We start from the raw sequence: 14,915 nt of genomic DNA, 5'->3' as shown, positions 1-14,915 counted from the left end.
TTATGACTTATGCAATTGAGTTGTAATTTTTTAAGTTATAGTTCTAGGCTTAGATCTAGGTGACAAGATCACAAGCCGTGGAGCAATTTTTTTTCAAGATTTGTTTTCTCTAGTACTAAAAATTTCAGATTTGATTTATTCCAGATCTAGTTTTTAGTATTGGTAGTATCTCAAATCGATCAATTTTTCAGTTCAAGGGTTGAAGTTCAAGTAAGTAGCTCCTTTAGTAGTCTTCTCTCCCCCCCTCTCATTCCCTCTTCTGACTACCCTTTCTTTCTTAATTTAGGATTTTAATTTCAGTCGTTATATTATTGCTATCCCTTTCCCCCAAGGTTCATGGCTAGTGTATGTGTTGGCTTTGCCCCTCCTAGCCATAGAACCATAAATTTATTGCTTTTATTTTAATTGTCTCCCTTTCCCCAAAGCCAAGTAGAGTAACCCTTGTAAGAGTGACTCTTTGGTCAAGTAGGGAAGCTCATATTATGATGCATCCCTCGGGCTAAGTAGAGAAACCTGCTTGTGAGTCTCTCTCTAGCTTTTTCCCCTTTCTTTTACTTTATTTTTATTTCGGTATTTTTTTCCTTTATTTATTTATTTGTTATTATTTTTTTAAAATTACATCGGTTATTTATTTTCAGTTATTTATTTATTTAATTTTAATTGCGTGGCTTGCATCTTTAAATTCTTAGATGACGAATGGTTAGGACGTTATTTTAGATACATATGTTTAGGACGGTAATTAGAATTAGATCACAACCATTAATCGGTTTACTTTCGCATTATTAAAAGAAATAAAAAAATAAAGTGGCTGCTCTCCCTGTGTTCGTCCCATAGCTACACTGATCCGTACGCTTGCGATTACATTTTAAATCAAAAACAGAAAGTGTCTTCTGGATTTTTCTTATCATCTTCTTGTGAACTACCAAACTAAGAAGAAGCTGTGGAGAGATCAGTAGGTGTAGTATAAGATGAAACCTATATATTAATTAGGATTAACTTGAAATATCACAACTTTCTGTATCAACTTGAACAATTAGAATTCAGAAATAACAAACAAAACAACATTGACAACAACGATCCTTGTACTTATTTGGTTGGCAAATCTTCAAAAGATTCTAATGCTCCAAAATGTGAATCCTATCCATTAATGCTCTTTTGCATACTTTTCTTTTCCTTTTCCCTTTTTGAAAATTGACAATGATGGCTAATCATACACATAATCTTTCTTCTTCACTGTAGACTTAAATTTGGGAAGATATTTTTAGATTTCAGACCCTGATTTCTCTCTCTTGTTTTGTGTCTTGTCGGTCCCTCTTTAGCCACTCCCAATGATGTGCCGGGGGGGGGACAATGACAGAAAAGGGAAGGAAATTAATGGCGTCGGTTTGACTCCCATCAATGTCGTTGTGAAAGTGTCTTCTGGATTTTTCTTATCATCTTCTTGTGAACTACCAAACTAAGAAGAAGCTGTGGAGAGATCAGTAGGTTTAGTATAAGATGAAACCTATATATTAATTAGGATTAACTTGAAATATCACAACTTTCTGTATCAACTTGAACAGTTAGAATTCAGAAATAACAAACAAAACAACATTGACAACAACGATCCTTGTACTTATTTGGTTGGCAAATCTTTAAAAGATTCCACTACTCCAAAATGTGAATCCTATCCATTAATGCTCTTTGCATACTTTTCTTTTCCTTTTCCCTTTTTGGAAATTGACAATGATGGCTAATCATACACATAATCTTTCTTTTTCACTGTAGACTTAAAGTTGGGAAGATATTTTTAGATTTCAGACCCTGATTTCTCTCTCTTGTTTTGTGTCTTGTCGGTCCCTCTTTAGCCACTCCCAAGGATGTGCGGGGGGAGGGGGGACAATGATAGAAAAGGAAAGGAAATTAATGGCGTTGGTTTGACTCCCATCAATGTCGTTGTGAAAGTGTCTTTTGGATTTTTCTTATCATCTTCTTGTGAACTACCAAACTAAGAAGAAGCTGTGGAGAGATCAGTAGGTTTAGTATAAGATGAAAACTATATATTAATTAGGATTAAGTTGAAATATCACAACTTTCTGTATCAACTTGAACAGTTAGAATTCAGAAATAACAAACAAAACAACATTGACAACAACGATCCTTGTACTTATTTGGTTGGCAAATCTTCAAAAGATTTCACTGCTCCAAAATGTGAATCCTATCCATTAATGCTCTTTTGCATATTTTTATTTTCCTTTTCCCTTTTTGGAGATTGACAATGATGGCTAATCATACACATAATCTTTCTTCTTCACTGTAGACTTAAAGTTGGGAAGATATTTTTAGATTTCAGACCCTGATTTCTCTCTCTTGTTTTGAGTCTTGTCGGTCCCTCTTTAGCCACTCCCAACGAGATAAGATCTAAATCCAATATTTGTTGGGACTTGGGTAGAACTAATCTATTAAAGTTGACCATTAAAGAGAGGGTGTCCAAATACCTATAAGCTTTCACATCGTTTATTCATATCTATTATAAGATTTATTGCTTTGCATGGAACCTCAACAATATCCTCAGTTAACACCACCACATCAACGAGATATCATTAGCGTCGAATTACACCAGTGGTAAGAAAGCCATGCATGTGAAGTCATTAACGGCTGCAACCCATCATCTACCTTGCATCTAAACTCAGCCACAGAACTCCCATGGTAGACCCATACAACTTGAAAAATGGTGTTCAAGGCAAACCCCTCCTTCTGTCTTTCTCATTCAGTAATTGAGCTTGAGAAAATATCTCAGGATTTGGGTCCACTTGATGGAAGAAGTATAGGCAGAATGTAGTGAAAATGACCATACACACTCCAACCTATACAACCCTCATTTAACAGAAGGTCCACAGTAGAACCACTTTTGGCCTGGCCAGCAAAGAAATGTGGTATCACCTTATATATAGGTGATGACATTAAATTCAGGTTCTGTAACACTTTGCTCTCGCTAGGATACCAGCAGTGTAAATAAGACGTATCCTAATAGGAACAGGGTGTGACAGGTCCATCCATCTTGGTCATTTGTAAGATCGAACATATAGTATTTTAGTTTGTGGATATGAGACCAAGCATTGATGATGAAGGGATACTATAACATGGCTGGATTGAAATTATATGAAAGGCATTCACATTTCACAATGAGATTGGTCATATCATGCCACCTCTACATCTCCATCTCCATCTCCATTAGTTTCCTTGTCTCAAAAAGTTTTTGGGTCTGATCAAAGATCAATACAAGAAGGCTTGAAGTGGACTATTAATTATTGTTGAAAATGAAATCACCCTCACATCGCTCAAAATATATATGAGATGGAAATTGCACGACAAAAATATATTTTAATTGTAAGGACTCTAAATGGAACTAGAAGAGCACATATCAGTTGAAGTTACTGGATAGTTATGATTTAGATAAATTGTTAATTTTAGATTGAAAGATCCTACTAGTATTGGCATTGGTGGGTTTAACTATTCTGATACCTACTAGTAACATATTTTCCAGAGCATTATTGCTCATTGTGCCTAAATCCACCACTACTTCCATAAGAAACTCCTCTTCCTTGACGCCCCCGGGGGGGGGGGAGGTGGGGGATAAAAAGGGTCCTTTATGATCATTAATCATGATCAATTAATGGTTACGTTGCACAATTGTAATATGTTGGTCATAGGTTCAAAACTTTAAAACAGCCTCTCCGGCGAAGCAGAGGGTAAGGTTGTGTACATTTGTCCCTCCTAGACCTTGCTGTAATGGAAGCTTCTTGCATTTTTTTTTTAATGATCATTAATTAGAAACTATTATATGACCATCGTTCTTTGACCTACATGGATGATCAAATAACCGGCAGTTAGGCACATTGTAGCCAACAATATGATCACCATCCCATGGTCGATGTCAACAATTTCTTCTTCCATGCCTAGCTTCATGTGCACTTTAATTTTATAAGTTACAATGGTTATTGGACTGTATGCAAGCTCCATGTTCTTGGACATAGTAGGCTATTACTCTAGTTTGGCTCTTCAAATTTGTTTTGTTCTTACAATCACACAGGTTGAGCACAACATCAGTATAAAAAAAAATTAAGTAAATAAACCTCAAAAGGCTATTCTACCACTAAAGCAATTCTTCTTGGTTTTTAGTGCTAGTCTATAATTAAGTTAGTTCGCGGTACAAAAAGATATTTGGTCTTAGTTTTGGTGGGATATCAACTGGTTGAATTATAAACTTTCATGACCTTATTTTCCCAATCCTATTATAGAAGGGAAAAAAATAAAATAATTCACTTCTCTCTAGGTTTACAAATACCTTCTAGGTTTTAATATTTTCTAAAATACTCTTTAAGATTTCATTTCTTTGGTTAGCACAAAGGTTGCATCTAAACTCCACAGGTAAGCCGTAGGGGTATTGATTAACTTGTCACTTAAATTTCTTTTTATGCAAAACAGAACATTAAAAGATATTTTTAAAAATACTAAAACCTATAAAAGAGTATTTATGAATTATTCCATTTCGCTAGTTGCAAGTACTTGGCTGCAACCAGGTAGTAGCCAAAAGTTTTCCACTTTCGGATAACAGCTACAGTAAGAAACGACACCATATAAGGGACAACACGTTGGCATCCAAGTGGACTGAGAAGCCTCTTCCTCTCTCAATCTCACACAAACGCAGTGCATAAGCTCATGGTGGTCGACGCAGACGCAGACACAGACACAGCCGAGGAGGGACGAGGGAGGAGATAGGAGGAATAGGGATCTTTAGATATTCCATATAGTATTTCCTTATTCTTCGAGATCCTCTGGTTCGGTACGTCCATGCTGAGTTCCTGCTAAGATGAGAAACATGGGGAGTGCCGTCTCTGCTAGAGGCGTCGCAGCCATCGTAGGCATTGGACCAAAGCTTGGCCGCTCTATCGCCCGCAAGTTTGTCCACGAAGGCTACACCGTTGCCATTCTCTCTCGTGACCTTGGTCATCCTTGCTAATCTGACATCTTCTTTGAAATTAAAACTAAAAATAGAATTGAAATTTCGTTTTTCATTCTTGAAACCCAATTATGAAAATCTTTATATATATATAATTACTGTAGGAAGACTCTCAAGATACGCAGACGAGATTGCTAGAGAAGAGAAAGCGCAGGTATTCGCAATCCGCATCGACTGCTCCGACTCTCGGAGCGTGAGAGAGGGATTCGAAGGGGTTCTGTTCCTTGGGTTCGTGGAGGTTCTGGTCTACAACGCATACCAGCCAGTCTCATGGCAACCCACCAGCATCGCCGACATCAACGTCGATGCATTCCAGAAGTCAATCAATGTCTCCACCGTCGGCGCTTTCCACTGCGCTCAGCAGGTTACCCTTTTGATTTTCCAAATACTTCCGCTTTGGTCAATAAATGGGCCCGAGCTGTTTCAGACTTTTTTGTTTTTGTTCTTTCTTCAATAGGTTCTTCCGGGCATGGTGGATAGAAGGAAAGGGACCATTCTCTTCACAGGCTGCTCTGCTTCCCTCAATGGCATTCCTGGTTTCTCTGATCAGAGTACGTACGTGCTGACGTGCTGTCCACTGTTCAGTTTCTTGTCTTTTTCGTAGGCAATGTTTGGTTGTCATGAAATATATAGAAAAGAAAAATTATACTTTCAATTTCACAGGCTCTGGAAAATTCGCACTAAGGGGACTGTCGCAATGCCTGGCCAAAGAGTTCCAACCTTTGGGCATCCACGTCGCTCACATTATCATCGACGGCATCGTTGGCACACCTAAGTTAGTTTTCTTTAATCCCCACCCTTAATATTTTTTTGGGAGGCAAGTATCTTCTGTCTGCGTGCCCCTAAGAAGAGTATGATGGTCATCACATGGCCATGTCTACGGCGCATGGGACAGAAAAGTGTCCATTTTTTTAGATGGCACAATATAGAAATTGAGAAGAGGGGAAGGGGGGTTTGATAGCCAGGAGACACTGTCATGTTCAACAAATCCGATATGGTTTCCTTAAATCAATGATCATGGGTGTAGTTACTAATTTTAGTAGATGAAGGTTCACTGACAAAATGAAAATGGGTGGACGCAGATGGGCATCAGTTTCGACATCACAGAGATCATCGCAGCATCAGAAGCAACAGCAACAGCAACAAAGTGGAGGAGGGGAGGAGTCGATGGATCCGGATGCATTGGCTCAGACCTACTGGTATTTGCATATCCAAGACCCATCCGGTTGGACCCAGGAGATTGATATTCGATCTCCCACCCATAGATATTTCTGAATTCTCACATTTGATTTCACCCACCCTCTTCTTATATTCTGTTCCTGTTAATCACCTCTTAATTGTTCTATGATAGTCAGTAGTTACTTCCTCAAGCAGCCTGCGACATCCTTCGAAATCGACCGGTCTCGGGTACATTGTCTAATACAGTGGTTCTGAGTGGTGTATAGTCCTGTAATATGTACTCGCAACCTAATGTCCAAAAAATGGAATAATGATGTATGATACCATCTTTTGTTTTAGCCTTTTTTTATTTTTCTTTTCTTGATGGTTAGATCTTAGATGTTCATGCCACTTCTTAATTTATCAATTTAAGCTATCAAATCTTGGGCGATAAAAATAGAATGATGACATTCATAATAGACAAAAGACCAGAGATTACATAATCTGATCACTGTCCTTGAATACCTTGAGGAGAGCTAATTCCGGTGTGGCTTGTGATGAGCTTCATGTTAGAACATATGGTGGGACCGATATTGAGCTGTAGTGAATTGAGCTATTACAAACTTTATTTACAGTTAAAATGGTGACACTCACTAGCATAACAACCCACACTAAAGAAGACTCCCAAGTCCGGATTAAAAACTTCAAATCAGCAAAAGTAGTGTGAGATGGATTAAAGACTTTCCTAATTAGTTCCTTACCTTTATCTGCAATGACTTCAAAAGAAGAGGGAAGCACTACACTCTGTGAGATGCATCAAAAGCCACTCGGTGACATCTTATCAAGTGGCAAGTTCAACCATAAGCACTACATCAATAAAATAAAAATAAATAATATAATATAATAAAATCCCCTTCTTCCCCCTTAACAAAGTCAATGTTCGTGGCTAAAATACATTGCCGGGTACACATTTCCATTGGGACAAGGATATTAACTTCGACAATCCAAAGGACCTGTTATCTGCTGCTATCCAGATTAAATATGCATATTCTAGTTCAAGTCACAGAATTTAGTGGCCAAAAAAACAGTCACAGAATTTAATATTAATCAAACATAGATTACCTCTTCAATTGAGAGTATGTTTCAGCAAGGCCCAAAACAAATATGAGCATTACACAGGAACAGCTACTGACTTTAATATGGCCAGCTTAAAATAGCATCCTTAGCTGAAGCTCGGCGTTAATATGTATTTTCACTCGGGAATTATTGCATAAGATTAACATCCCACACACACACACATAAGAAAGAGAGAGAGAGAGAGAGAGAGAGAGAGAGAGAGAGGTAAGTGATTATTCTCTCCGGTGAGTGTGGCAATACAGTGAACATCAAATGGCTGAGAGCATCTAGACATGTGCTCCGAGATCCTCTTGGCCATTTGATGCTCACTGCACCACCGCACTCACTACAGAGGATGTTTTTGCCTTGGTACGCCATGCAAAGCTAGAAAACCAAACTCATCGACTCTTGAGACAAAAGTTTCAAAGAATAGCGTTGGGATCCTAAACTAATCATTGATCATGTTCTTTAACCCCCCACCCCACCCCCCAGGGAAAAAAAGAAAAAAGAAAAAAAAAAGAAGAACCTTGATACACAATTCCATATATTATACTGGATAACAATACTAGGAATCCAATGGTGTTTTCAACTCTGCTAACCTGATAGACTGTGTTTGAGTAGATAAGCCTTCAAACACAAACAGTTGCTTGCCAGGTCTTTGGCAACAAAATTGATAACCTTAGTTACATACTAGCTGTTTTTTACCTTCTGGACTTGGAGAACAGGTTTACCACCGTTGCTTTCCAGGACACTCTCGGTCTTTCCCTTCATGGACCTAACTATCAGTCAGCAGTCTCTGCTGAGGCTGACTCCTTCCCATTGTTGTAATGGCAAGCAGAGTAAATAGAGTGGTTAGGCAGGCGAGTCAGTCAGCTCATACTTGTCACCGGCAAATATTGGCACCTTGGTCCCTGTTAATCTGGCAGAATTAATAGAAGTGTCTCATAGAACTCACGAGCAACTCCACATCCTTCCATCCATCAGTGCTTCCTCCTCATTTCCTAATACATCTCACCTTGCTCTTCCCAGCATAAACCAGTTACCTTCCACCATGACCTTGATCTCCTTTCCTCCTGCCACTAGAATTCTTCACATTCTACCATTAATTTCCAAAACCTGTTTTATTTAATTAACACATTAGCTGGGATGTCTAGCAAACCAGCACCAATGGGTCTGCAACACCTCCAATCAATGCATTGATATTTCAGCAGGTAGAACATAGGTTGATGGAGTTGCCACTCCCGCCTCAACCTGCCCAACTTATCAGGTTCGCACTTAGGTCCTCGGAGCTCAAGGCCTCAAACTATGGGAGGTACCTCTCTTCTGAAGCTGACTTACAAGTTAACATACTATAATTGTCAAGGTGGCTATCAACACAGTCGGTAAATTATCCTCAATTCATTGACACCGCAAAGTAGGTCTTCTAGTCCATCTGAAATAATCCTAAATTCTTCTCCACTACAGCAGTAATGCCATCTGCAGGAGTCCATCTGAATTACTAATAAACAGAAAATTTGACTCCACATCAAGATGTTCTCAAGGAAAAGATGATATACCTGCCAGACAAGCCTTCTTGGTAACAGTTGCTACATTGAACTTAAAGTACATCACATAAAAATTATGGTCTTTCTATAAAGAATGAAATCAACTTTTTCTTTGGGGTAAAAGAATGAAATCAACTCAAGTCTGCATATGTTACACAGCATTGCCTGAATCTAATTACTCACTTGAGCAATGAATCAGAAAATCCAGTAAGGAAAAAATTTCAATAAAAATGCCATATTAGCCTTCACATAACCACCATACAGATAGTATCCTCCCCAAATCTAGCTAGAAAAATTTTCAAAAATAGATCTGAAATGCCATATTAGCCTTCACATCACCACCATATATGCCAGACACTTGATGTTCAACATGATCAGGAATCTCATATCCATACTCACTGTCAAGCAGCACATTGAGCAGGATAAGCATTGTGGAGTTTAACCACAACATAAAATCCAACTTTCCACAGGGATAGGGATTCCCATCCTGGAAAACTTACAAAAAATGGAATTTTCACCATAACAACCTCCACAAAGAACAAAAGACCAGTTACAACGTGCATATATCAGGAGCAGCAAGAAGGACTAAGGTTGCAAACCCTGTTCTCTAAGGACTTGCAATGATATATCCACTCACACTGCAAACAGAAAGTGAGGATGGCAATGCAGTAACAGAAAGCAATAGGCAAAAGGGGAATGGCTACAGTAATGGAATAGTGCATTTGGTCAAAGTTCTTCAACAGCAATCTTGAACTTCCAAGGGAAGAATGAAATTAGCAGGGCACAATGTTTCTCCTCACACATCCTATAAAGTCATGATCCACATGATCAAATCCATCTAAAGAGGCCAAGATTATATGGACTGTCCTGAAATGATACAATCACATAATAGGGAATTGAATCCATCACCAAGTCCATTTTGCATTAAAATGAAAGAAAAAAGTAAAGACAAAATATCCTCCCAGAAAATTGGATGAACTCAAGAGCATTCATTGATGAAGTCTGCTGAACAATGCGTGAGTAAGCAATACCAGTCGTCAAACCCAGTTAAAAGAAGTCCAGTCCCCCCCCCCCCCCCCCCCTTTTTCTTCCTTTTCTCCCACATTTGCTAATTGCCATTAGCAGGCGACAAAATGAAAGATTCATTACAACAGGAATGTCTTTCTATATCTACATAAACTAACCTAAGTGCAGATACAAGAAGCACGGTGGTCAGACAAAATCAGTCAGGAGTAAAAAGCAAGTTTCCATAGAGAAGGATCGTTATGTTGAGACTTGAGAGCATCCTTCCCGCACCCAAACCTGTTAAGCCTTACCTCGATGAAAGCCGTTGCCTTAGGTCCTCTGCCAATGCTTGTCTCAAGCTTTCTCCAAAACAGTAAAAGGATTTCTCACCCTCAAGAGCCCTAGCGGGAGGCCCACTCTCCTCCGGGTCTTTCCACATTGGCGGCTCGGGCTCCCTCGCAATCTGACACAAATTATGCAAAACACAGCAAGCAACAATGGTCTGAGGAGCGTGGTTAAGTCCTACATTCAAATTCTGCAGAATACGCCACCTGCCCTTGAGCAGCCCAATAGCGTCCAACACCACGGACCTTCCCCTCATAAGGGCAGCATCGAATGAGTTCTGAGCCGGCGTGCCGGTACCATTCCAAGAGAAGGGCGTGAGCAGGAAGGATAGTAGGGGATAGCACCAGTCCCCAACAATGTAAGGTCTTATGTGGTGGCCACGGACATTGATGACCTTATCCCAAACGATATCCGCAGAAGTAAGCCTGTTATACAAGAGGCTTTCCCTGAAATGCGCGGCATCGTCGGTGCCACCAGGGGCCTTGACGCAGACGTCCCAGAAGATCTTTTTATGGTCTGCGACGACCTGGAGAAGCACGGCAGGGTAGCCCTGGCGACACCGGTAGGCGGAAGGGTGGCCATGGAGCTCCTGATCAGGTGGGAGGCGGAGAAGCTTGATGGGGCTGCCGTCGATGGCACCGCACATGTTGGGGAGGGAGGTGAGTTCCTCAAAGGCCTGGGTGGTTTCGTGGAGGCGGCGGCGGCTGACGGGAATCTTGATGAACTCAGGGTAGAGTTTGGTAGCGAGGAGACGGGTGATCATGTTGGTGATCTTGGAGACGAGGTAGGGCTCGAGGGAGTAGCGGGCTGCTAGGGTTTTGGCGGAGTAGCCGTGGGCAAGGCGGGAAAGGACCATGGCGACGGCGTAGTCGGCAGGGAGGGATAGATTGGATTGAAGGATGTGGGGCTTAAGCTTGTCAACGACAGTGTTGAAGACTGGGTAGGAGAGGCCGTAGGAGGAGCGCCACTGGGCGTCGCGCACGGGTGCGTCCATTTTCCATATGTGCTGGCTGGTGAGGGCGCGAAAGGCGGAGACACTGTGGTCGATGGAGTCGTCATTGTTTTGGTTGTTGTTGTTGGAGGAGGAAGAGGGGGAAGATGAGGAGGAGGAGCTGAGGGATGCGGCGTAGGAGAGGACGGAAGCGATGGTGAAGAAGAGGAGAGGGGCAACGGAGGAAGATGAGAGAGTTGCAGATGGGGACGTGGTGGTGCTGCTGCTTGGGGCGTAGGAGTCCGACAGGAGGGATGAGGTGGGATCCAGATGGTTGTGGAGGTGGAGAAGGTTTGATAGCATCAGCAGGAACGATGGATCCATCGTGCCCCTCTCTCTAAGCAAACCCCCTACCTCTCTGTTTCTCCCTGAGTCAACTCCTTGGGGAGAAATAAACGAACAGTGACTCCACCATTGGAGATCGGAGTTGCACAGAGAGAGAGAGAGAGATGGTTGAAGTTGAAGGTCGTCTTCGTTGTAAACCACGGTGAAGCGGCGGTTCTTCACGGGGCTTCTACATAGAATGCCCTTTCACGGCACCGCGTAGGGAAGTTTCTCTACACATGCCAAAAATAAAATATCTGTGGGCAGTGCAGCTTCTTGTTGAGTGGAGTAGCGGATGGATGGATGTGGGTAATCGGGATTCGGGACCACTATTTCGAAACTTGGAATCAGATCGGTCGACGCGGCCATGACCGATCTCGATTATGGACATTCCAAGGGTTTTGAGACTGGATCATTGGGTTTTCAGATCTGAGTAGCCGATACTAGGGTTTTGGAAATTGATTTCTATCTAATTTCCTCATAATCAGTTGGGATCGATTTGACTCTTGATTTTGAGTTTAAAATCCTTGATCAGGATGATCCTAGAATTGGTACTTTTATTGAACGATTCAAAAACTATGATCTGGTTCTATTTAATATTGAATCAGTCTAGTTTCCATTCCTTAAAGGTTGTGGGCACCCAAAAACTCACATAAGTTTATAATTTGTACGTATACAAATAATATATATATATATTCCTTAAGATATAAATAATCAAATATCAACTTTTATTTTTTTTCTTAGTAATTATACGTAACCCTTAAATTATTAATTTAAGGGTTAATTTGATTGTAACTATTAAGTATTAATTTGATTAAACATGCACCTTAAATTAGGGGTGTCAAAACCTAGCCCGAATCGATAAAACCGACCGAAATCGACCAATAAAACCTGAACCAAACCAACCGATCCTTATTGGATTCATTTTGGACTGAGGTACGTTGAGATTGGCTGAAAACTGGTCCAAACCAAATCGACTAATAACCAAACCGAAACTAAACCGAATGAAACCGATAAAAGGATAAATGATTATGAGATTATAAATTAGCAAATTGACTATCCATTTTTCACAATATTAGTGAGAATATTTTTTATTGTAACGAGAAGAATTGTTACAAATCATTGAATATTAGGTTATAAATAGCGAAATTGATTTGTAAATTGTAATAATACTTCCATTGATTTTCTTGTTCACTATATGAAATTAGTTGGATAGTTAAATGGATGATTGGATAATAGGGTTCATTTTGTGATTTTAATAGTAGTTATCTTCTTATTAATTTGTTATCCATTGCTTTCAATATTAGTTATTTTTTCCTTCCAATGACAAACTATTATTAATTCATAAATTTAAAATTTTTTTTTTTGGGGGGGGGGTCAAATCTTGTCACTATAAGTTCTGAATGTAAGATTTCATTATGGTTCAAGACCAATAATAAACCGATCTAAACCGATATTAACCCGATATTGAAAAATCGAAATAAATCGAAACCAACCAGACCAAAATTGAAACCGACCCAAAACCGAAGTTCCTTAACACCTTAACGGATTGGTTTTGGTCTCCCTAGACCAAAATCGATTCAACCCGACCAAAACCAAATTGAACCCACTGATTGACACCCCTACCTTAAATAGGTCCTACAGTTCTTGTAATACCCTACTTTTTAAACCCAGTCTGATTAAGCGGTTGAACCGGTTTAACCATGCAGAAATCGAGCCAGAGGGAATTAGAGCGGGTTCCTTATGGGCTATGATGGCACGGACGACCTTAAACACCGGCTGGCCTGACAAGACCGAGCCAGTGCCAGAAGAGACGGGAGTGCCCAAGCCGTGTACATGCACCTACCATAAGGCTATGTACGGATAAAGCAGGTATTGTAGCCGTATTTTAAGGTATACACGTATGCTACATCGTATGCCGGGGGTGGGGTTCGCGCCGAGGCCCGAACCCGGTCAAAATCCCAAGTTTTGGCCCTCAGGTGGGTAGGACAGGTGGGTACACCCACCCACCTGAGTGACCCATCCATGTGCACTATTCACTTAATTAGGAATTATATATATAGCTTTATGTTTTCTTTTCTTTCCATTTATGTCACCCGTACGTTGGTGAGAATAGTAAAGAGGAGAGAGAAAAGAAAGGGAAGAAGAAGGGAAGAGAAGAAGAGGAAGAAAAGAGGGATTTTAGCGGCGCCGAAGCTCGATCCTCCCATTCCGACGCCGGGAGAGTGATCTTCAACTCTAGATCTACAGTTAGAGGTAAGCAAAGTTGGGTTTTGTGAACATTCACCATATCCAAGCTTTAAACCCTTGATTCGAGTATGGTTTCTTGAGATCTTGTAGATCCCCTTTGAAATGATGAATCTAAGGTTTAATAGATGATTTATGTGTTGATCTTGAAGGATTTGAAGAGACATTGACAAGGTGGAAGAAGCATTGTGAGTTTGAAGTGATTTGGAGGGTTTGAGGTTGTTCTTGTGCAAAGAAGGTAAGATAGTTTCCCATCACTTGAATCTAACCTAGATCTAGGTTAGAACTATCCTATAGGACCTTGAAGGTGTGAAGAATGGGTGGGGAAAAGCCCCATTTGAATCCCCAAAGAATGGAGAAAGTTGGGAAGAAACAGGGTGTTTCCCGCCAAGACCGGTGGGTACAACCGGTGGGCCCCTACCCGCCTGTGGGTACCCACTTGAGAAGGCAGGGGGGCCTTCGGGCCCAACCGACGGGCCCTACCGACGGGCCCAACCGGCGGGCCCCTACCCACCGGTCCTAGCAGGGGCCCCTGGCCCAACCGGCGGGTACAACCGGTGGGCCATACCGGCGGGCCCCTACCCGCCGGTCCCAACCGGTGGGTAGGACCGGTGGGCCAGACTACCCACCTGTCTGACCCACCCGTGTGGCCCCGAGGGTGATCCTTATGTCCGATTGGACCCAAATCGGGCGTGTGACCTTCTTTTGACGTTCTAAACACGATTTTGTCATCGGATTTCATTAATTTTGATCCTAAAATAGTGAAGTTCTAACCCCGCTCAATTATGTTAGGTTCACCAAATCCTACCCGATTCGCACCGGATCTCACCCGTACCGAACGGGAATCCTAGTACGCTACAGGTAAGTGGGGAGAGAACATTTGACCTTGTTTCAAGGCATTGGTTGGCATTCATTTAAATATATCTAGTCTAGTCATGCCATCATGAATATGCTATGTAGTCTAGTCATCCCACACATTGATGTGCATATGTGCTATGTTTACTTTCCAAATGCCAATTGAATGAGATGTATATGTTGAATGTGGACATCATTGTGCATGTTGCATTGATAGACTAGATGCCGTAGTCGGCTTGGAGACGAGTGCATTGGTGGCCCGTGGAATGGGACGCGGAGGCACTATACAATCGTACTATTGTCATATAAGAGCATGCGGTATTAGGAT

General features: G+C 41.1%; 2 protein-coding genes across 2 annotated transcripts; one reads left to right on the top strand and one right to left on the bottom strand.

Moving 5' to 3' along the window:
* Window positions 1–3,697: 3,697 nt before the first annotated feature.
* Window positions 3,698–6,506, top strand: LOC122068139 (diacetyl reductase [(S)-acetoin forming]-like). Its single transcript, XM_042632003.1, has 5 exons — window positions 3,698–4,988; window positions 5,107–5,366; window positions 5,460–5,553; window positions 5,666–5,777; window positions 6,085–6,506. Exons 1-5 carry the CDS (start codon window positions 4,853–4,855, stop codon window positions 6,275–6,277), a joined length of 795 nt encoding a protein of 264 aa, XP_042487937.1. The 5' UTR covers window positions 3,698–4,852; the 3' UTR covers window positions 6,278–6,506.
* A 1,297-nt stretch (window positions 6,507–7,803) lies between these two features.
* LOC122068140 (protein ALP1-like) lies at window positions 7,804–11,727 on the bottom strand. Its single transcript, XM_042632004.1, has one exon. It carries the CDS (start codon window positions 11,483–11,485, stop codon window positions 10,133–10,135), a length of 1,353 nt encoding a protein of 450 aa, XP_042487938.1. The 5' UTR covers window positions 11,486–11,727; the 3' UTR covers window positions 7,804–10,132.
* Window positions 11,728–14,915: the final 3,188 nt, after the last annotated feature.

This window comes from Macadamia integrifolia, unplaced genomic scaffold (assembly GCF_013358625.1).
Source record: "Macadamia integrifolia cultivar HAES 741 unplaced genomic scaffold, SCU_Mint_v3 scaffold3441, whole genome shotgun sequence".
NCBI classification, from domain to species: Eukaryota; Viridiplantae; Streptophyta; class Magnoliopsida; order Proteales; family Proteaceae; genus Macadamia; species Macadamia integrifolia.
Note: the sequence above shows the minus strand (reverse complement) of the source record. Positions and strands in the feature narration are given on the sequence as shown.

Bases quoted from the DNA above. Each gene is read 5' to 3' on its own strand.
- LOC122068139 (XM_042632003.1), top strand. From the start codon at position 4,853: ATGAGAAACATGGGGAGTGCCGTCTCTGCTAGAGGCGTCGCAGCCATC. The intron at 4,989-5,106 runs GTCATCCTTGCT...TAATTACTGTAG, and splicing joins CATTCTCTCTCGTGACCTTG to GAAGACTCTCAAGATACGCA. The intron at 5,367-5,459 runs GTTACCCTTTTG...TTTCTTCAATAG, and splicing joins CTTTCCACTGCGCTCAGCAG to GTTCTTCCGGGCATGGTGGA.
- LOC122068140 (XM_042632004.1), bottom strand. From the start codon at position 11,485: ATGGATCCATCGTTCCTGCTGATGCTATCAAACCTTCTCCACCTCCAC.